Source organism: Syngnathus scovelli, chromosome 6 (assembly GCF_024217435.2).
Source record: "Syngnathus scovelli strain Florida chromosome 6, RoL_Ssco_1.2, whole genome shotgun sequence".
Taxonomy (NCBI): Eukaryota; Metazoa; Chordata; class Actinopteri; order Syngnathiformes; family Syngnathidae; genus Syngnathus; species Syngnathus scovelli.
In genome coordinates, this window is record NC_090852.1 from 6239767 (window position 1) to 6262686 (window position 22920).

General features: G+C 43.6%; 1 protein-coding gene across 3 annotated transcripts; it reads right to left on the bottom strand.

Annotated features, from left to right (window-relative positions):
* Positions 1–995: 995 nt before the first annotated feature.
* On the bottom strand, positions 996–22920 carry LOC125970071 (mucin-2-like). Of its 3 annotated transcripts, XM_049722009.1 has the most exons (45): positions 22781–22920; positions 22455–22710; positions 22266–22380; positions 21803–21893; positions 21580–21701; positions 21290–21506; positions 21075–21200; positions 20887–21001; positions 20597–20747; positions 20380–20493; positions 20239–20308; positions 20021–20158; positions 19768–19932; positions 19600–19694; positions 19315–19441; positions 18670–18925; positions 18452–18504; positions 18259–18362; positions 18022–18194; positions 17798–17936; positions 17558–17668; positions 17283–17462; positions 16924–17163; positions 16693–16849; positions 15981–16109; positions 9001–15858; positions 5776–8496; positions 5532–5692; positions 5040–5214; positions 4708–4955; positions 4211–4394; positions 3926–4136; positions 3686–3861; positions 3516–3585; positions 3323–3423; positions 3216–3247; positions 2962–3139; positions 2778–2882; positions 2645–2685; positions 2430–2552; positions 1966–2064; positions 1670–1798; positions 1547–1586; positions 1337–1460; positions 996–1265 (listed from the first exon to the last, which is right to left on the bottom strand). In XM_049722009.1, exons 1-45 carry the CDS (start codon positions 22884–22886, stop codon positions 1055–1057), a joined length of 15537 nt encoding a protein of 5178 aa, XP_049577966.1. In that variant the 5' UTR covers positions 22887–22920; the 3' UTR covers positions 996–1054. The 3 variants fall into 3 exon arrangements, with proteins under 3 accessions (XP_049577966.1, XP_049577959.1, XP_049577958.1); XM_049722002.1 differs by having other exon boundaries at positions 5776–15858; positions 18022–18173; XM_049722001.1 differs by having other exon boundaries at positions 5776–15858.

Consider the following 22920-nt stretch of genomic DNA (forward strand, 5'->3'; position numbering starts at 1 on the left):
CCAAAAAAAGCTTCACACAAACCTCACTCATAAAAAAAAAAAAAAAATTACACATCAGGAAACTCATATTTATAAAAATTCAAGACCCCAAAAAACGTAAATGTCAGAAAATATCTCACATATCCTGAAATAAAAAAAATCAGTAACATCCCAGCATTTGGGATTTGAGATGGCTTTTTGCTTCAGTTTTGACTTTCTTTGGATCTTATCTGGGATCACACACAAAAACATCATGTATACAATAGGCCACATAATGTTTCACTTTCATTTATCCAAAATACGGAACTTCCTGACCTCTTTGTTAAGTCCTGCCCCATCCTACTCACATATTTTTGTTTGTATAAACCCACTGAGTCATAGCTCACTTTTGGAAAATAAAATGTCCCGCTTAAGTTAAACATCATTGTGTCAATACGCATTCACAAGCTGGAGAACAATCAAGCCTCTCGTCAAAACCGTCTCCAGCAATTTGGCAAAGCTCTGACAACAAACCGTGCCCACTGCCACACTAAGACAAGCACGAGTGGATCTTTGCTATCTTTTATTTTAGGTGTGGACCCCTATAGTGTTTGTCCTTGGAGGATCTGCTTGACAGTCTTAGCTACAATGGGTATAAAAAGTCTACACACCCATGTTAAATGTCAAGATTTTGTGCTATTAAAAAATGAGACCAAGATAAATCATTTCACAACTACCATTAATGTGAACAAAAAATATTTTGTGGGGTTGCAAAAGTGTGCACACCCTCTTAACAAGGGCTGTGTTCAGAATTAACCAATCACCTGCCACAATTATAAATGCCTCTAATTAACAACAAATAAAGTTCACATGTTGTAGTAAACTTTGCTTATTTTATTTGCTTTTGAGCAGAAGCCTGAAGGTCTGAGCACAAAACGCTTCAGCTCAAACAAACCTACTAGAACAAAAGAAATGTATTTGTGTTAATCAAAGGCAAAATAAAAAAAGTGAAACACAAAAACGCACTAAGACGATGATGAGATGCATAACTTTTTATTTAATGTTCAATGTCAGGAGCTGTGCCAACATGTTGATATTACAAGAGAGTAAAACTTCGCCGTCTTCGAGCTGGAGCTGCCGCAGTTTTGGAGCAGTCACTGAGGGCACATCTACACTCGTCCACGTGGATGTAGGTGTAAGGAATGACGTCTCCGTTGAGACACAGCAAGTCGACCGTGCGATTGCTAGATCGGTACCCCTTACAACAAGAGCAGGTAGGTTGCAGCGTGGCTGTCTCCGGTGAGTATCTGAAGGCGCAAACAAAAAGACAGATCAATAAATATGATCAATTCTTGTGTGTTGTGTGCAATGAGCGTACTTTGTGTAAGTGTTGCAAGATCCTTCACAATATGGAATGTCTAACTCCTCAGTAGATTGGCAGTTCTTGTGCGTGATGTGCACTTTATTTGGCACTGGCTTGCAAGCCTTTTCCTGCTCCATACCTTTTAGACAGAGATGCACAATTGCCAAATGCCTTGTACCAAATTCACCACTAGGGGCAAAGAGTAAGAATATGATGGGTACTCACAAATTTGACAACATCCATTTGCTGCAGTTTGAATGGTGTCCTAAAGGAAGAAATATGAACGCAAAATGAGGCTTTTTTTTTTTTAAATTGTGAATTATTTCTCAATAGATTGGTGAAACTTACAGGTTGGCAGTTGCTTTGCTCGAATGGCGGGCACACAATTCGTGTGCCGATGGCAGTTAAAGTTTCGCCGCTCCTCACGCATGTGTAATGCTCACATTGATCGTTCGGTGGGGACCAAATGTCACCTTGCTGGAAATATAATCGGATGACTGTCACTTACAACGAGACACCCCAACAAACAAAAAAGCCCCAAAACATATATATATGCCGTCTAAATTAACTCAATGTGAAATCTTGGCCTGTTTAGCTGAACACAAAGTTTTCATTCTGTTGTGTAAATGGCAACACTCACTTACCCTGAGCACCTGCTCATTTCCACTAACGTTGAAGATGCAATGCGTCTGAACACACCTTCCGCAGCATTCATTTGTTCGAGGTTCTGCATATCTAAAACCCTGAAAAAGAATTAAACTGTTTCAGTTCAATTGTATTTCTGTGCCTTGTGTGTGCGACTTGGCCACCTGGGAGCAGTACAATACGGACATACAGAACAGTCACACCTTCTCAGTAGCCAGTAATATACTACCCGATCTTTGCAGAGGATAAAGAATTTATAACTGTGAATATTGCTATATTACCTGTCTACATCTATTGTAGACAAATATGTGTTATAATACCGCCTCACAATTGCCATTTATTACCCAATCTATAAAATTTTGCATTCATATCGCTGTTTTTTCAAAGCATAAAATGGCCAAACAACAGGCCAAGTCCCAAATCAGGCCACACCCCAGTTTGTACTGTACTTATTTTTACATACCTGTTCACAGAGCTGTTGGCATTGCTGAACCTCACACTTTATTTGTAATAAACCATTTGTGGGGTCCACCAGATCGGTACAGACACAGTCCTGACATGGAACCACAGGAACCGACTCACCAAGCTAGAGAATAAATAGGAAGTGTTCATAATAAGTGTATGATGCTGCAGCTTGAATTTACTGAAGGTTTCAAATATATTAAATAAATCATGTACCTGATATATACCGTTTTTGTGGACACAAACTTTTTTGGGCTCTGGAACGGAATAAGAGACATGGCGAGACGCATCATATGAGGTTAGGCCGATTAGTGGTCCTAGAAATTAAGCCCAAAAGTGAAAAGCTCACCGCATGTGTATTCGGGACAGCACTTCCCCTCTGGCACGTCGATATTGACAGTGAATCCAATTGGACACTCCGGGTCGATGTGTGGACAAGTGTTGCTTTGACATCCTGTGGATGAGACGAAACGACCTGAGACCACCTTTATCTTTATGACCATGGACAGATGGAAAGCGACAGTGCATCTTACGGCAAGCTAGAATGGAGCAGCACGGGTCTGCTGGGTTGGTCTGGTTCACAAGGGCGAATCCTAAAACGGAACAGTTGAGGGCCGGCGGTCGCGGGCAAACCTTTGGTTGGCATGTCACGGCCTTGGTGGTCTTCTCACAGATGCAGTTCTGGCAGTTGTACTCAAACCTTTCATTAAACTAACGGAATAAACCACAATTACTGAAATTGTCCTTTGGGGCATCGATGACACAAAGATTTCTGAACCGGACTCACCACACGAGGAATACCCCCAGCATCAATACATCCTGTTGGAATATTTGCAACGTCATTAGATTTTTTCGTGATTTGCGATGAAGGTTAGGTAAGGTAGTTAAGCTCACCGCACTCTTCGACACATGTGTCGGAGTCTTTGTTGAAGAGCTTCATTCCATCAGGACAGAAGCAGCCTTCAGTTTGGTAGTCCAGCCTTTGTTTATAAGGACTGTGAAGGTCCAATTGACAAATACATTTGAAACACTTCACAAAAAGCAAAAACACAACAGATCACAGAGTCATTATTGTAACATTCTGTACCTGTCTTCACAGGTTGGCTGCTGAACAGTACCGCATGGTTTGTACACTTTGTCGAGAGGGCAGTCACTTTCTGTGCGTGCAGAAAAGATTTTCCTTGTTGGATGATATTTCTTGCCAAATAAAACAAACATTATGATTTTGATGACAATGAAAGGAAACGGGTTTTTTACCACAGTGTGTGGTGTGATTCCTCCAGTGCAAACAAACTCCAGCTTGAGCACAGGCGTCGGCATACATGTGCAAACTTGTGCATTCTATCGTTGGGTTGGAAACATGACAGCTGTCAAAAACACATCCTTGATAGTAGTCGTCGGGTTTGACCAAGGGGTGGCACTCCTCAAAGACGCTGTGGAAGCAAAACACAAGTTCAAACAATCATGTTGGCAAATTACACACCACCCTCGATCTACCTGCTCAAGATTAGATCACATTCCGAGTCTGGCTTGCATGGAGTCAGTGTGGGTGGGGGCAGAGGTTCGTTAGTCGGGATCACAGACGGTATTTGGCAGTTGGGTTGGTAGATGTCTTTGGCGGGCCAAAAGTCTGCCATCAAACTGCAGCTCTGGATAATCTGGCCTCCGGGAAGCATGCAGTCATCTGCCTGGTTGTTGTTGCAGTTGCCTAGACGCAATACAATACCTCAAAGTACATGGAATGGTGATGTATGAATGCAGAAACTGGAATGGAAAGCTTACCACACTGGCCCTGTGTGTTGCTGTCAAAATTCTTAGAGGGCAGGTTGATAGTGAAGTCACTAATACCAAAGGTAATAACCACTTCTAAGGGTAGGATCTTTACAACTAATTCAATGCCAGAACTGAAGACCACAATGTCTTGTTGGATGTGGGGAAGTCTCAGACGCTTTTCATCTTTGAAGGCCTAAAAGACAAAAATTTGACCAAAAAAAAAGGGATTATTAAAGTATCAGTGGAAAACATTTTGTATGTGTAGAAAAATTGAGATTAAGGAATTACAGGTCAACTATTTTGTTAGGAACATAATTTCTTTTGAATACAACACTAACAAAAGAACATTATTTGGATGTAAGAATAATATATATCTAGGACAGACCAGCAAAGATCAAGCGTTGCCTTGACAATCAACAATCAAAAAAATCCAGGGTTCCAAATTTAAAATATTACACTGTTAATTTTCAAGATAGTACATATTGGAAAAACAAATCATATATTACCTCTAGTTCTGACGCTCCAATAAGGTTTTGGCTCTTGAGTACAAAAACGTCGGCTTTATACGATATAATTAATGACCGTGGGCAGGTAACATGTTGAATGGCATCACAGTAGACATTATCAACATAAATCTTTAAATTATATTTTGGTGTAATCTCTTCCATTAGGACATATGTGCAGTTTCCTTGATAGTTATAGTAGAGGCCATCAAATGTGATGTAATGGGGATCTCCCCAGCCTTTACATTCACCTGAAAAACAAGAAATGATAAAAACAGGAATGAAACAAACTTAATGAGTTAGAATTAGTCGGAAATCAGCGGAAAAGAGCTTACAGTCACAAACATATTGTTGGCAGCAGTACTTGTCGTCATAAACAAGAACAGGATCCTTTCCATTGGCACAAGTGATGTTCTTTAAGGGCGGACATTCGTATGGAATGATTTCAATCGTGTTGTTCTCGATGCATCTCGCCATTGTGCAGTTACACAAAACGAAGGTCTCATTTTGCTGAGAAAAACAGAAAGAATGTTTAGTATAATGGATTAATTTAAAATGAGACAGAATAGATTACATATACATATGTACAGTTGTGCCCTCAGATAGAAGTTTAATTGTTTAAGTGACTACGCTTACTATTAAATTGTTCTGGCCTCCACCTAAAAAAATTATAAAAATATATAATTGAGCCAGGGGAGCCAAAACTACATTCAGTGGCACAATATAAAGCAATAACAGAATTCATAAACCATGTCACGTGTATGTCAGGGCATCACTGTACATCTTAATAAAGGCGTAACAGATTCTGGATAAATGGAAGCTCTTACGAGAACATCCCATTCAGGGCACCAAGGAACGCTGGGGGTAGGTTTTGGCAAGGGTGTAGTCCAGCAAGGTTCAGTCTTGTTTTGAATCTCACAAATATTGGAACAAATCATTGTGAGACAAATTCCCGATCCAATATGTTCCCTGTCAAAAATCGTGTCACCTGCACATATGGTAAAAAAACACGAACAACACGAACTATAAAGTAATAATCTGTCGAATGTTTGGACGAATGGATTTCTTTACCTGGGTTGTAGTGCTTGCCATTTATTACGCAGAAGCATGGCGTAGTTGTGCCTTCATTTGTAGTTGTAGGTTTGAGTAGAGTGGTAGATATTACTATAGTTGTTGGCCCTTCAGTTGTTGTGCTGGGTCCTGTGGATGTGGTTGTAGATATTGACGTAGTGGTTGGTCCTTCATGTGTTGTGCTAGGTCCCATGGTTGTCGTTGGACCTTCAGTTGTGGGTCCTGCAGATGTGGTTGTAGATTTTGTTGTCGTAGTTGGTCCTTCAGTTGTTGTGCTGGGTCCTGCAGGTGTGGTTGTAGATTTAGTTGTGGTAGTTGGACCTTCAGTAGTTGTGCTGGGTCCTGCAGGTGTGGTTGTAGCTTTTGGACCTTCCGTTGTGGTGGTGGGTCCTGATGATGTGGTTGTAAATTTTGTTGTAGTTTGGCCTTCAGTTGTGGTGCTGGGTCCTGCAGGTGTAGTTGTTGGCCCTTCAGCTGTGGTGGAGGGTCCTGATAGTGTGGTTGTAGATTTTGTTGTTGTAGTTGGGCCTCCAGTTGTTGTGCTGGGTCCTGCAGGTGTGGTTGTAGATTTAGTTGTGGTTGTTGGACCTTCAGTAGTTGTGCTGGGTCCTGCAGGTGTGGTTGTAGCTTTTGGACCTTCCGTTGTGGTGGTGGGTCCTGATGATGTGGTTGTAAATTTTGTTGTAGTTTGGCCTTCAGTTGTGGTGCTGAGTTCTGCAGGTGTAGTTGTTGGCCCTTCAGTTGTGGTGGTGGGTCCTGATAGTGTGGTTGTAGATTTTGTTGTTGTAATTGGGCCTCCAGTTGTTGTGCTGGGTCCTGCAGGTGTGGTTGTAGATTTAGTTGTGGTAGTTGGACCTTCAGTAGTTGTGCTGGGTCCTGCAGGTGTGGTTGTAGGTTTTGGACCTTCCGTTGTGGTGTTGGGTCCTGATGATGTGGTTGTAAATTTTGTTGTAGTTTGGCCTTCAGTTGTGGTGCTGGGTCCTGCGGGAGTCGTTGTAGATTTTGTTGTTGTAGTTGGGCCTTCAGTTGTGGTGCTTGGTCCTGCAGGTGTGATTGTAGATTTAGTTGTGGTAGTTGGTCCTTGAGTAGTTGTGCTGGGTCCTGCAGGTGTGGTTGTAGATTTAGTTGTGGTAGTTGGACCTTCAGTAGTTGTGCTGGGTCCTGATGGTTTGGTTGTAGATTTTGTTGTCGTAGTTGGTCCTTCAGTAGATGTGCTGGGTCCTGCAGGTGTGGTTGTAAATGTTGGACCTTCAGTTGTGGTGGATCCTGATGGTATTGTTGTAGATTTTGTCGTCGTACTTGGTCCTTCAGTTGTGGTGCTTGGTCCTGCGGGTGTCGTTGTAGATTTTGTTGTTGTACTTTGGCCTTCAGTTGTTGAGCTCGGTCCGGCAGGTGTGGTTGTAGATTTTGTTGTGGTAGCTGGACCTTGAGTAGTTGTGCTAGGTCCTGCAGGTGTGGTTGTAGTTGTTGGACCTTCAGTTGTGGTGGTGAGTCCTGATGGTGTGGTTGTAGATTTTGTTGTCGTAGTTGGACCTTCAGTTGTGGTGCTAGGTCCTGCGGTTGTCGTTGTAGATTTTGTTGTGGTGCTTTGGACTTCAGTTGTTGTGCTGGGTCCGGCAGGTGTGGTTGTAGATTTAGTTGTGGTAGTGGGACCTTGAGTAGTTGTGCTGGGTCCTGCAGGTGTGGTTGTAGTTGTCGGAACTTCAGTTGTGGTGCTGGGTCCTGAGGGTGTCGTAGATTTTGATGTTGTAGTTGGGCCTTCAGTTGTTGTGCTGGGTCCTGCAGGTGTGGTTGTAGATTTAGTTGTGGTAGTTGGACCTTGAGTAGTAGTGCTGGGTCCTGCAGGTGTGGTTGTAGTTGGACCTTCAGTTGTGGTGGTGGATCCTGATGGTATGGTTGTAGATTTTGTCGTCGTAGTTGGTCCTTCACTTGTGGTGCTGGCTCCTGCTGGTGTCGTTGTAGATTTAGTTGTGGTAGTTGGTCCTTCTGTAGTTGTGGTGGGTCCTGATGGCGTGATTGTACCTTTACTTGTGGTAGTTGGACATTTAGTAGTTGTGCTGGGTCCTGCAGGTGTGGTTGTAGTTGTTGGACCCTCAGTTGTGGTGGATTCTGATGGAATGGTTGTAGATTTTGTCGTCGTAGTTGGTCCTTCAGTTGTGGTGGTGTGTCCTGATAGTGTGGTTGTAGATTTTGTTGTAGTTTGGCCTTCAGTTGTGGTGCTGGGTCCTGCGGGCGTCATCGTAGATGTTGTTGTTGTAGTTGGGCCTTCAGTTGTGGTGCTAGGTCCGGCAGGTGTGGTTGTAGATTTAGTTGTGGTAGTTGGTCCTTGAGTAGTTGTGCTGGGTCCTGCAGGTGTGGATGTAGTTGTTGGACCTTCAGTTGTGGTGGTGGGTCCTGATGGTATGGTTGTGGACTTTGTTGTTGTAGGTGGTCCTTCAGTTGTGGTACTGGGTCCTGAAGGTGTCGTTGTAGATTTAGTTGTGGTAGTTGGAACTTGAGGAGTTGTGCTGGGTCCTGCAGGTGTGGTTGTAGTTGTCGAACCTTTGGTTGTGGTAGTGGGACCTGATGGTATGGTTGTGGATTTTGTTGTTGAAGTTGGTCCTTCAGTTGTGGTACTGGGTCCTGAGGGTGTCGTTGTAGATTTTGTTGTTGTAGTTGGGCCTTCAGTTGTTGTGCTGGGTCCTGCAGGTGTGGTTGTAGATTTAGTTGTGGTTGTTGAACCTTCAGTAGTTGTGCTTGGTCCTGCAGGTGTGGTTGTAGTTGTTGGACCTTCAGTTGTGGTGGTGGATCCTGATGGTATGGTTGTAGATTTTAACGTCGTAGTTGGTCCTTCAGTTGTGGTGATAGGTCCTGCGGGTGTCGTTGTAGATTTTTTTGTGGTAGTTGGTTCTTGAGTTGTTGTGCTGGGTCTTGCAGGTGTGGTTGTAGTTGCCGGACCTTCAGTTGTGGTGATGGGTCCTGATGGTGTGGTTGTAGATTTTGTAGTCATAGTTTGTCCTTCAGTTGTGGTGCTGGGTCCTGCGGATGTCGTTGTAGATTTAGTTGTAGTAGTTGGTCCTTCTGTAGTTGTGCTGGGTCCTGATGGTGTGGTTGTAGCTTTAGTTGTGGTAGTTGGACCTTGAGTAGTTGAGCTGGGTCCTGCAGGTGTGGTTGTAGTTGTTGGACCTTCAGTTGTGGTGGTGGGTCCTGATGGTGTGGTTGTAGATTTTGTTGTCGTAGTTGGACCTTCAGTTGGGGTGCTGGGTCTTGCGGGTGTTGTTGTAGATTTTTTTGAGGTAGTTGGTACTTTGGTTGTTGTACTGGGTCCTGCTAGTGTAGTTGTACTTGTCAGACTTTCCGTTGTGGTGGTGGAACCTAATGCTGTGGTTGTAGATTTAATCGTCGTAGTGGGTTCTTTAGTTGTTGAGGTGTGCCCAGTCACAACAGGGGCAGTTTCTGGGCTTGTGGTCTGTGTGCTTTCAGTTATAGGTCCTTCATTTGTTGTTGATCCTGATGGTATGGTTGTAGATTTTGTCGTCGTAGTTGGTCCTTCACTTGTGGTGCTGGCTCCTGCTGGTGTCGTTGTAGATTTAGTTGTAGTAGTTGGTCCTTCTGTAGTTGTGGTGGGTCCTGATGGAGTGGTTGTACCTTTAGTTGTGGCAGTTGGACCTTCAGTAGTTGTGCTGGATCCTGCAGGTGTGGTTGTAGTTTTTGGACCTTCAGTTGTGGTGGTGGGTCCTGATAGTGTGGTTGTAGATTTTGTTGTAGTTTGGCCTTCAGTTGTGGTGCTGTGTCCTGCGGGCGTCGTCGTAGATTTTGTTGTTGTAGTTGGGCCTTCAGTTGTGCTGGGTCCGGCAGTTGTGGTTTTAGATTTAGTTGTGGTAGTTGGACCTTGAGTAGTTGTGCTAGTTATTGCAGGGGTGGTTGTATTTTTTGAACCTTCAGATGTGGTGGTGGATCCTGATGGTATGGTTGTAGAGTTTGTCGTCGTAGTTGGTCTTTCAGTTGTAGTGCTGGGTCCTGAGGGTGTCATTGTAGATTTTGTTGTTGTAGTTGGACCTTCAGTTGTGGTGCTGGGTCCTGCAGGTGTGGTTGTAGTTTTTGGACCTTTAGTTGTGGTGGTGAGTCCTGATGGTATGGTTGTAGATTTTGTTTTTGTAGTTGGTCCTTCAGTTGTGGTACTGGGTGCTGAGGATGTCGTTGCAGATTTTGTTGTTGTAGTAGGGCCTTCAGTTGATGTGCTGGGTCCTGCAGGGGTGGTTGTAGATTTAGTTATGGTAGTTGGACCTTGAGTAGTTGTGCTGGGTCCTGCAGGTGTGGTTGTACTTGGACTTTCAGTTGTGGTGGTGGATCCTGATGGTATGGTTGTGGATTTTGTCGTCGTAGTTGGTCCTTCACTTGTGGTGCTAGGTCCTGCGGGTGTCGTTGTAGATTTTGTTGTTGTAGTTGGTCCTTCAGTTGTGGTGCTGGGTCCTGAGGGTGTTGTTGTAGATTTTGTTGTTTTAGTTACAGCTTCAGTTGTTGTGATGGGTCCTGCAGGTGTGGTTGTGGTAGTTGGACCATCAGTTGTGGTGGTGAGTCCTGATGGTATGGTTGTAGATTTTGTTGTCGTAGTTGGACTTTCCGTTGTGGTGCTGGGTCCTGAGGGTGTCGTTGTAGATTTTGTTGTTGTAGATAGAGCTTCAGTTGTTGTGATGGGTCCTGCAGATGTGGTTGTAGATTTAGTTGTGGTAGTTGAACCTTGGGCAGTTGTGCTTGATCCTGCAGGTGTGGTTGTAGTTTTTGGACCTTCAGTTGTGGTGGTGGGTTCTGATGGTATGGTTGTAGATTTTGTCGTCGTAGTGGGTCCTTCAATTGTGGTGCTAGGTCCTGTGGGTGTCGTTGTAGATTTTGTTGTTGTAGTTGGGCCTTGAGTTGTGGTGCTGGGTCCTGCAGGTGTGGTTTTAGATTTAGTTGTGGTAGTTGGACCTTCAGTAGTTGTACTGGGTCCTGCGGGTGTTGTTGTAATTGTTGGACTTTCAGTTGTGGTGGTGGGTCCTGATGGTGTAGTTGTAGATTTTGTTGTTGTCGTTGGACTTTCAGTTGTGGTACTGGGTTCTGATGGAGTGGTTGCAGCTTTAGTCGTGCTAGTTGGAGCTTCAGTAGTTGTGCTGGATCCTGCAGGTGTTGTTGTAGTAGGACCTTCAGTTGTGGTGGTGGGTCCTGATGGTGTGGATGTAGATTTTGTTGTTGTGGTTGGACCTTCAGTTGTGGTGCTGGGTCCTGATGGTGTGGATGTAGATTTTGTTGTTGTGGTTGGACCTTCAGTTGTGGTGCTGGGTCCTGAGGGTGTTGTTGTAGATTTTGTTGTTGTAGTTGGACCTTCAGTTGTTGTGCTTGGTCCGGCAGGTGTGGTTGTAGATTTAGTTGAGGTAGTTGGACTTTCAGTAGTTGTGCTAGGTACTGCAGGTGTGGTTGTACTTGTTGAACCTTTAGTTGTGGTGGTGGTTCCTGGTGGTATGGTTGTAGATTTTGTCGTCGTAATTGGTCCTTCACTTGTGGTGCTGGGTCCTGCGGGTGTCGTTGTAGATTTTGTTGTTGTAGTTTGGCCTTCAGTAGTTGTGCTGGGTCCAGCGGATGTGGTTGTAGATTTAGTTGTGGTGGTTGGTCTTTGAGTAGTTGTGCTGGCTCCTGCAGGTGTGGTTGTAGATCTAGTTGTGGTAGTTGGACCTTGAGTAGTTGTGCTGGGTCCTGCAGGTGTGGTTGTAGTTATTGGACCCTCAGTTGTGGTGGATTCTGATGGAATGGTTGTAGATTTTGTCGTCGTAGTTGGTCCTTCAGCTGTGGTGCTAAGTCCTGCGGGTGTTGTAGATTTTGTTGTTGTAGTTGGGCCTTCAGTTGTTGTGCTCGGTCCGGGAGTTGTGGTTGTAGATTTAGTTGTGGTAGTTGGACCTTCAGTAGTTGTGCTAGGTCCTGCAGGTGTGGTTGTAGTCGTTGGACCTTCAGTTGTGGTGGTGGATCCTGATGGTATGGTTGTAGATTTTGTTGTCGTAGTTGGTCCTTCAGTTGTGGTGGTGAGTCCTGCGTTTGTCGTTGTAGATTTTGTTGTTGTAGTTGGGCCTTCACTTGTTGTGCTGGGTCCTGCAGGTGTGGTTGTAGTTGTTGGACCTTCAGTTGTGGTTGTGGGTCCTGATGGTATGGTTGTAGATTTTGTCGTCGTAGTTGGTCCTTCAGTTGTGGTGCTAGGTCCTGCGAGTGTCGTTGCAGATTTTGTTGTTGTAGTTGGGCCTTCAGTTGTTGTGCTGGGTCCAGTAGCTGTGGTTGTAGATTTAGTTGTGGTAGTTGGACCTTCAGTAGTTGTGCTAGGTCCTGCAGGTGTGGTTGTAGTCGTTGGACCTTCAGTTGTGGTGGTGGATCCTGATGGTATGGTTGTAGATTTTGTTGTCGTAGTTGGTCCTTCAGTTGTGGTGGTGAGTCCTGCGTTTGTCGTTGTAGATTTAGTTGTGGTAGTTGGTCCTTGCGTAGTTGTGCTGGGTCCTGCTGGTGTGGTTGTAGTTGTTGGACCTTCAGTTGTGGTTGTGGGTCCTGATGGTATGGTTGTAGATTTTGTCGTCGTAGTTGGTCCTTCAGTTGTGGTGCTAGGTCCTGCGGGTGTCGTTGCAGATTTTGTTGTTGTAGTTGGGCCTTCAGTTGTTGTGCTGGGTCCAGTAGCTGTGGTTGTAGATGTAGTTGTGGTAGTTGGACCTTCAGTCGTTGTGCTAGGTGTTGTAGTTGTTGGACCTTCAGTTGTGGTGGTGGGTCCTAATGGTATGGTTGTGGATTGTGTTGTTGTAGTTGGTCTTTCAGTTGTGGTACTGGGTCCTGAGGGTGTCGTTGTAGATGTCGTTGTTGTAGTTGGGCCTTCAGTTGTTGTGCTGCGTCCTGCAGGTGTGGTTGTATATTTAGTTGTGGTAGTTGGACCTTGAGTAGTTGTGCTGGGTCCTTCAGGTGTGGTTGTAATTGTTGGACCTTCAGTTGTTGTGGTGGATCCAGATGGTATGGTTGTAGATTTTGTCGTCGTAGTTGGTCCTTCAGTTGTGGTGCTAGGTCCTGCGGGTGTCGTTGTAGATTTTGTTGTTGGAGTTGGGCCTTCGGTTGTTGTGCTGGGTCCGGCAGGTGTGGTTGTAGTTGTTGGACTTTCAGTTGTGGTGGTGGATCCTGATGGTATGTTTGTAGATTTTGTCATAGTAGTTGGACCTTCAGTTGTGGTGCTGGGTCCTGAGGGTGTCGTTGTAGATTTTGTTGTTGTAGTTGGACCTTCAGTTGTTGTGCTGGGTCCTGCAGGTGTGGTTGTAAATTTAGTTGTGGTAGTTGGACCTTGAGTAGTTGTGCCGGGTTCTGCAGGTGTGGTTGCAGTTGTTGGACCTTCAGTTGTGGTGATGGATCCTGATGGTATGGTTGTAGATTTTGTCGTCGTAGTTGGTCCTTCCGTTGTGGTGCTCGGTCCTCCAGGTGTAGTTGTAAATTTTGTTGTTGTAGTTTGGCCTTCAGTTGTTGTGCTGGGTCCGGCAGGTGTGGTTGTAAATTTAGTTGTGGTAGTTGGTCCTTGAGTAGTTGTGCTGGGTCCCTCAGGTGTGGTTGAGGTTGTATGACCTTCCATTGTGGTGGTGGATCCTGATGGTATGGTTGTAGATTTTGTTGTTGTTGTTGGTCCTTCAGTTGTGGTGCTAGGTCCTGCGGGTGTCGTTGTAGATTTTGTTGTTGTAGTTTGGCTTTCAGTTGTTGTGCTGGGTCCGGCAGGTGTGGTTTTAGATTTAGTTGTGGTAGTTGGACCTTGAGTAGTTGTGCTGGGTCCTGCAGGTGTGGTTGTAGTTGCCGGACGTTCAGTTGTGGTGATGGGTCCTGATGGTGTGGTTGTAGATTTTGTAGTCGTAGTTGGTCCTTCAGTTGTGGTGCTGGGTCCTGCGGATGTCGTTGTAGATTTAGTTGTAGTAGTTGGTCCATCTGTAGTTGTGCTGAGTCCTGAAGGTGTGGTCCTAGCTTTAGTTGTGGTAGTTGGACCTTGAGTAGTTGTGCTGGGTCCCCCAGGTGTGGTTGAAGTTGTAGGACCTTCCGTTCTGGTGGTGGATCCTGATGGTATGGTTGTAGATTTTGTTGTTGTTGTTGGTCCTTCAGTTGTTGTGCTAGGTCCTGCGGGTGTCGTTGTAGATTTTGTTGTTGTAGTTTGGCTTTCAGTTGTTGTGCTGGGTCCGGCAGGTGTGGTTGTAGATTTAGTTGTGGTAGTTGGACCTTGAGTAGTTGTGCTGTGTCCTGCAGGTGTGGTTGTAGTTGTTGGACCTTCAGTTGTGGTGGTGGATCCTGATGGTATGGTTGTAGATTTTGTCGTCGTAGTTGGTCCTTCCGTTGTTGTGCTAGGTCTTGCGGGTGTCGTTGTAGATTTTGTTGTTGTAGTTTGGCCTTCACTTGTTGTGCTGGGTCCGGCAGGTGTGGTTGTAGATTTAGTTGTGGTAGTTGGACCTTGAGTAGTTGTGCTAGGTCCTGCAGGTGTCATTGTAGTTGTTGGACCTTCAGTTGTGGTGGTGGGTCCTGATGGTGTGGTTGTAGATTTTGTTGTCGTAGTTGGACCTTCAGTTGTGGTGGTGAGTCCTGCGTTTGTCGTTGTAGATTTTGTTGTTGTAGTTGGGCCTTCACTTGTTGTGCTGGGTCCTGCAGGTGTGGTTGTAGATTTAGGTATGGTTGTTGGACCTTCGGTTGTTGTGCTGGGTCCGGCAGGTGTGGTTGTAGTTGTTGGACTTTCAGTTGTGGTGGTGGATCCTGATGGTATGGTTGTAGATTTTGTCGTTGTAGTTGGTCTTTCAGTTGTTGTGCTAGGTCTTGCGGGTGTCGTTGTAGATTTTGTTGTTGTAGTTGGGCCTTCAGTTGTTGTGCTGGGTCCTGCAGGGGTGGTTTTAGATTTAGTTGTGGTAGTTGGACCTTGAGTAGTTGTGCTTGGTACTGCAGGTGTGGTTGTAGTTGTCGGACCTTCAGTTGTGGTGGTGGGTCCTGATGGTGTGGTTGTAGATTTCGTTGTCGTAGTTGGACCTTCAGTTGTGGTGCTGTGTCCTGCGGGTGTGGTTGTAGATTTAGTTGTAGTAGTTGGTTCTTGGGTAGTTGTGCTGGGTCTTGCAGGTGTGGTTGTAGTTGCCGGACCTTCAGTTGTGGTGATGGGTCCTGATGGTGTGGTTGTAGATTTTGTAGTCGTAGTTGGTCCTTCAGTTGTGGTGCTGGGTCCTGCGGATGTCGTTGTAGATTTAGTTGTAATAGTTGGTCCTTCTGTAGTTGTGCTGGGTCCTGAAAGTGTGGTTGTAGCTTTAGTGGTGGTAGTTGGACCTTGAGTAGTTGTGCTGGGTCCTGCAGGTGTGGTTGTAGTTGTTGGACCTTCAGTTGTGGTGGTGGGTCCTGATGGTGTCATTGTAGTTTTTGTTGTCGTAGTTGGACCTTCAGTTGTGGTGCTGGGTCTTGCGGGTGTTGTTGTAGATTTTGTTGAGGTAGTTGGTACTTCGGTTGTTGTACTGGGTCCTGCTAGTGTAGTTGTACTTGTCGGACTTTCCGTTGTGGTGGTGGAACCTAATGGTGTGGTTGTAGATTTAATCGTCGTAGTGGGTCCTTCAGTTGTTGAGGTGTGTCCAGTCACAACAGGGGCAGTTGCTGGGCTTGTGGTCTGTGTGCTTTCAGTTATAGGTCCTTCATTTGTTGTTGAACTCAAAGGAGGTACAGTTGTTGATTTTGTGGTTGTCATTCCTTCAGTTGTAGTTGGAGGTTCTGTTGATATGGTAGTGGATGTTGTTGTTCTGGTTACTTCTACAGTGGTAGTGTAATTTACTGTTGGTGGGGTTGTAGATATTGTGTAGGTGGTGCTTGGACCTTCAGTTATTGGAGTTGTTGGCGGAGCCGCTGTTGTAGTAGCACAGGGTTCATTTCCAAATATCACTGTTCTATTAATGCATATCGCATAGTAGCACATTCCAAGGTTGTCAGTCACATTGTAAATAATTTCATATTCATCATATCTTGATCCATTGTAAAAGCAACCTTCACATTCCTCAACACATATCTGGTGATCCTCATCAAATATGGGCTTATCTTCTGGACATACAGGATAACAACCTGAAAATAAATTAGCACATTTTAATTTGAAGATTGTTTAACCAGTGTCATGCCAATATGTATGCTTAATTATTGTTTCATTTTCTAATAGTATATGAAATATGATCATTTCATAATCTTACCCTCCAGGCTGGGTAAAGGGTTGCTACAAACTCCCTCGAGATTCAAGCAGGTCTTGTAGCAAGGTTGATGACATGGGTTGTAGTGCCACCGGCATTCGTTTGGGTTGTTGTAGTAATCACAGTAGACGGCTAAGGGCAAAGAAAAGAAAATCCATCCATCCATCCATTTTCTGAACCGCTTAGTCCCCACGGGGGTCGCGGGCGTGCTGGAGCCTATCCCAGCCGTCATCGGGCAGTCGGCGGGGGACACCCTGAACTGGTTGCCAGCCAATCGCAGGGCACACAGAGACAGACAACCAATCGCACTCACACTCACACCTAGGGGCAATTTGGAGTCTTCAATCAGCCTACCAAGCATGTTTTTGGAATGTGGGAGGAAACCGGAGTGCCCGGAGAAAACCCACGCGGGCCCGGGGAGAACATGCAAACTCCACACAGGGAGGGCCGGAGGTGGAATCGAACCCGCACCCTCCTAACTGTGAGGCGGACGTGCTACCCAGTGCTCCACCGAGCCGCCCAGAAAAGAAAATAACATTAAAATTGTAAAGCCATCCATTTATTGTCTTATCTAGTTTAGTGTAGTAAGCCTAGTTGCCGGTCAAATTTTATTTAAATGGACAATGAGTCACTCCTCATTGCTTATTAGTAACTTCAAATGAACTCTACAAATCTCAGTTCTGTTGTTAGGCACAAATTGATATAATTTACTTACGACAGATGTCTGGAGTTCTCCATGCAACACATACACCAGCTTCATTACAAGCTTGAGCATAGGCTCCAACTGCTGTGCAGAAACATTCACAGTCGCCTCCAGCATCACAGGCACACGAGTCTTGTACACAGTTTTCATAAAATGGAAGCGGATCCACCTGTTCAGACAAATCATATGCGGGTCAGATTAACTGTAAAATGTCAAACATTTTCAAGATAAATCTGCCATTACCGTATTGTGACATGCTTGGAATGTTTTTCCAGTTATAATGCCGCACATCAGTTTCGACCAATGGTGACGAGAAGGTGCTGCCTTACAGGGGTCGCCGTTTACTTCCACATTTGGGCAATTGCTGCTTGTTTTCCAGCTGTTTGCAAATTCTAACATATTTGTCACTAACAGTTGACCTTGAGTAGTGAAGTCATTTTGTTCATTGCCATCAAAATCTCCACACAGGCCACATACTTCTCCCTGCACAATCAAACAAATAAGTTATTTCTCAAACTATTGCTCAGTATCAAGGTGACATTTATTATTTGCATACGACATAATTTTTTTATTTTTCCCTTCAATCATATACTTGAACTTACACTGTGTTGAGGTTCCAAGAGGATCCGAACAGTTGTTTTGCGATCCCACATCACCGCCATGCCAAATACAGATTCCACCACCAAATACATGCCAACTGTCCTTATCGTGTACTTTATTTCATTGCCCTGGCCCAAATCAATCTCCTCATACTTTCCTTTGGATAGCTTGATTTCCATTCGCTGAAATGTAAATAAAGTTCATGTAGATTGTGTTACAATGACAAGAACAGACCTTAAAGTGTCTTATAATATTCTGGCGTTGCTTTAAGTCTTACCCCTAACTGGATTCTGACAGTTTTTGAGCATGTGGTGCCTGTCGTGCCACATGGGACGTTCTCTGTGATTACTCCAACATTGTCCTGTACTGTTTTATTGCCACATTTGTTCTTAAAAGAGAGATGCATGTAAATACAAATCAGTAATTTCTAAAACCTTTTTGAGAGTTATAATTCTGTCTTACTCCAATTCTGTAATTTGACACCACTGAAATTCTCTATTTGTCGTATTCTACTGACCTTTACTGCAACATAGCTGCAGTGCCCTTGAAAGCCGTACGTCCGCTGATCAAATGTATTGTAATGGCCACTTCCATATATAATACAGGTTCCAGGGCATTTTTCCTCTGTGCACTGCCATTTTCCACTTCTGCAGGTACTGGATTATAAACAATAAACATAAGAGTTGTTAATATGGAGATAATGTAAAACAATCATATTGCAGAGTGATAACAAGCTCATACCACGTGTTGCATTGATTTGGAATTTGTGTTCCAGGAGCATAGAATATTCCATCATGTTTACATGGACATTGTGACTTTTCCACACAGTAACCTCTGCCGTCGTCAAAAAGCCCATCTGGACACCGACAACCTGATTCACAATCGTTGGAGTCCTGCCAAGAAAGACCAAAGAGCTAATCGAAAATTAACTGGAAAAGTTCCCAGATGAGAGGAAAACTGGGCAAAAAAAACACTCACACATTCATCGCTGTCCAGATTCAAACACGTTGGCGCACATTGGACTCCGAGTTGTCCTGAGCCAGGGTCGGAGCAATTGAAGTACACTTTGTGTGGTGGACATGCTGCAAGATAGGGACAATTTTTGCAGTTTAACCAAATCAATGAATCAATGGAAAAAAAAAAAAAAAAAAAAAGGTACACACACAATTACCTGATGAGCGGATTCTCCAAGATTGGCAATGCAGCACCCCATTACTGCAGACACTAAAGTGTTTGGATAGAAAGTGTCAGCGGTGCATATAAGAATAATTTTTTAAATTGTAGTTGGTAATATTGTGAGGTGTTTTAATATTTTATTCCTGTAATTGAGCCTAAAGGGGAATAAAAATTAAAAGCCACTTTTAATACAAAAATGCTGTTTAAACTAACCAGTGTTCATCCTTGATGTTGATTGACTTCCCAGGCTGGATGATGGCCTCATTATGATAACAGGGACACTTTTCTTTGGGGATGCAGATGGAATGGTCATCCAGGTATTGACCCTCCGGGCAGGAGCAGCCATCCACGGGCAGGAAGTCAGATGGGCAAGTTTGCAGTGTTGAACTCAACGATCTGCAGGTCAGCTCACACCGTTGATGCTTGTATGAGAAGATCTGAGTTTGTGGGCAGGTTCTTGTGTATTTGTCTGTTTAGAGCGGAATCCAAGAAAGGTTATGTCATAGGAGATTGTCACAGATGAAAACTATTTATCTAAATCATTTTATAGGGTCCAATGGCTTGTAACAAAGGAAGGGTCAAATTATTGACATGTAAACAAACTAATTATTTATCATTGATAGTATTCTTTCACCTTAAAAAATTTACCCATGACCAATTATCTATCCATGTATTTCCTTTAAAGTGCTAATAAAAACTTCAACAAATTCACATTTATTTATGTATTGATTTATTCATTTAGTTAGTTAGTTTTCAATTTATTTAGTTTTCAATTTATTCATTTATTTACATCCAAATTAAATTTTTAGGAGATCATATAAGAAAATATTAATCAGATAGCCATCAGGAAGCTCTTACCACACACGTTAGCTCTCCAGTCCATCAAGAAGACTCCCTTTGAGGCACACGCTCGGGCATAGGAAGAGAAGACGGCACACAGGCAGGCTTCACTCTTGTCACAGTTGCAACTAGCGTAAGTGCAGCGCTGCAGAATAAAGCAAAAACTGCTAACTGCTTGTTGTAAATGTGACCAAAAATAAAATGACCCAAAAAAATAACCAATATCCTTCCTTGGCATACTGAAATGAACAGTTTTTATGAATTCAGATGGATTTACTGTGTTAAATAAAGACTAGTCGGCACCTTGTAGTACGCCGCAGGATCCACGAAGGAATGGCACTGTTCAAAGGTACTATTTGGCTGTAACAGTAAGGCGCACCAATGCTTGGCATACAAGTCTGGAAAATATGGAAACTATCTTTTATAATCACAACAAACAAACACGAAGGTTTAAACGCTGTCGACGTGTACCATTTTCCAGACTGAGAGAACAAGGGTCATCAAGTCTTTCCCTGCTGTCTCGGCACATGAGGTTGGATTTCCAGGCGTTACCAAATGAAGTGGCCGTCCCCTCGACGATCCCCTGAGGGGTTTTCATGTCATCGGACACGACCAGGTTGTAGTTGCCACATAAACCTTTTGGGGGAAAAAAGGAATGTCAATGTAATCAAATGTTGGCGTTGTCACCCTAAATTCTAACAATTTGTAATAATATAAAACTCACCGCGTGTCTTTCCGTTGTAGCTCTCATCAAGCCGAACATACACTTGCATAAGAGGCACGTGCTGAATCTGAATTTGCAACCCAAAACTGGTGTGTAGCAGGATGTGAAAAGATGAAGCGTGGAATATGTTGATGTCGGCTATGAGGAAAATACAAAAACACAACAATTAATTACTTGGTGACACAAAGTAAAGATGAGGCTTGGATTGTGCGAGCCACCTGTCTGGTACGGCAAAGTGATGCTTTGCTGGTTCTGCTTGATTGTCCCATCAGAAATAAACATTAAGACCTAAACACCAAAATAAAAAATTTGTTAAGCCGTGGATCAGACTCGCATACATCCTATCATATTTGACTCACATTATTTCGGTCATTGTTTATCAGGATTTTCAGCGCCTTGAGACAAGTGTCAAAACGTTGGTTTACACACGGCACCAACTGCGCCTGGATGGTAAACTTTGGACTCGAGTTATCCTGGAACACACACAAACATTTAAATGAGATCCATATCACAGCAGGACGTCAAATTACTGTCAGACAGTATTTTCTCCACCAAAGAAAGCTCGGATTAATTCACCTTGCTTTCCACTTTGGCTAGTGTATAATAACAATCTCCGTGGAAGGTGTAAGATTTGCCATCGAAGGTGCTTATATGCAAACCTTCCTCCACTGCGCATGTAGCCGGGCCTTGAAGATACTCACAAGACCATCTGCCCTGAAAACACGTACTGAGATAACACATGGAATTAAAACACTTGACAAACAGGAAAACATAATAATAATATTAATTATTATTATAATAATAATATAATGTTATATAATACAATTATTAACATTAATTTTATAATTATAAAATATTTCGCTCACCATATCTCCTTGTCTTGTTGATAGCCCTCACTAGAGTTGTAGATTCTTCCATGCATGCACTGACATTCCGATTGCTCAATGCATCCTCTCATGGAAATATCATCAAACACAGTGCCTAAAAAGTGTCACTGTCATTTTAGAATCACAACGTAAATGCAAACCATGATTCACATGCAAAGAGGACTGACCAGGGGGGCAGAAGCACCCATCCATTCGGTGGTCTTCACACAAGGAACTGGTGTCCTGGTGCGTGCACGTGTCCATGCAAGGAGAACCGCTTTCCTCATACACCATGTTGTAAGGACACTGCTTAGCTGTAACAAAAGAGAGTAGGGGTGTGGTTTAATGCCAGTAACATTGTTTACAATCTATTCAAATCATGTTAATAGCTGTATAAGTTTACCACAGAAGTCTTGTGTCCTCCAGTTGGGAGGCACTCCACCAGCATGGGAACACTGTCGGGAGAACTCGGAGAGTGTGCTGCAGACACAGGTGTCGTTTGTGCGGTTGTTGCAGCTGCACAAGTCCTGCATGCAAGCCTGCAGGTAGGGTGTTGGGTCGATAAGATGCGTGCAGGGACTCCAAGGCTCGGAAATCAGCAATTGGTTGCAGGTCGTTCTCTAAAAGGAAAACAGAAAAGCGTTACTTATAGTATGTGGATGCTTTTGATAACACATGACAAATACAACTCACAAACTGCTCGCAGGAATCCTCAGCTTGAGCATCTTCCAACTCCTCAAAGGGGTCCTCGCAGTCATCATTTGGGTTATGAACCTTCTGGATATTGCCAAACTCAATCCGGCTGATTATTCGATCTGCAAAGGGTTTTGTTTGTACTGTCAATAATAATAATAATAATTTTATGAACATAATGTTTTTTTATAACAATTTTATAATAATAATTTTATAAACCAACCATTGTAAATCAACTCATTGTAGATAGGATCGCCATTGTAATCTCCGCAGAGTCCACAAGTGTGATTAGCATAGTCACGATCAACCTCGACCTACAAAAATATATAGATAAATCGAGAATAATAAGATTCAGACGTTGCGACTTTTAGAGAGTCGGATAAAGTTGGAAGCTTCCCAGTCAGTATGGAGATTAATGACAATAATTTATAATTTCGCTAAAGTTAATAAAAACAACAACCCACCAGTTCCATCTCAGGCATGCTGGTAAAATTCATTACTTTATTTATAATAAAACCTTTGCATTTCAATTTTTCTAATCATCAGTTTTGTTCCAAATTAAGCTTAATTTTCTTTTCATTTTAAGATGCAGTGTGTATTATAAACCAGCATTTTAAATATAGTTCTTAAAAGTCTTGTAACATACAACATTCAAAATTACTTGAAAAAAAAAATCTGGTACTTACCATGACTGCATCGTCACCGTTCCACATGACAACAAGGCCGACTTTAGACTGCAGTTTGATGTATACAGCATTATTTTCCACTTGAACTCCACTATTATAGTACGGCAATTCGATTCTACAAAAAAACAACACATGTCATTAATTAAATTTTAAAAAAAGAAACTTGGAATCTTTTGTTTTTCAACTTACATCTGGCCGTTAACAGTGACCATTTCCTTGGTGAGACGGATTGCCAGGTCATTGATGGTGACCACCAGGTAGGCCACGGTGGGGTTCCCATCATTCTGCTCCCTCCTCATATGCACCGAGAACTCTTGCATAGCCTCGTGACAATCCGAAGCGAGGTTATACTCGCACGTGCCGGAGAACTGGTAAACGTCTCCGTCGAATGTCTTGAAGTGTTCTCTGCCCCACGTACTGCAGATGCTGCCGACATGGTTGCTGACTGAACGGGACGGAAAACAGAGTGGTACATTTTAGGATGAAATGACGAAAAGGTGTTTGATTGGTCTTACCCAGTCTGGCCTTGACTTCAATCCCAACAGACACAGTCAGGAAAAACAAGGCCACTCGTTCCCACCTCATGGCTACTACAGTTCCCATGGTCAACGCGGGTAACATAGGCTGACTCTTCTGGGCAGCTCCTTATATTTAG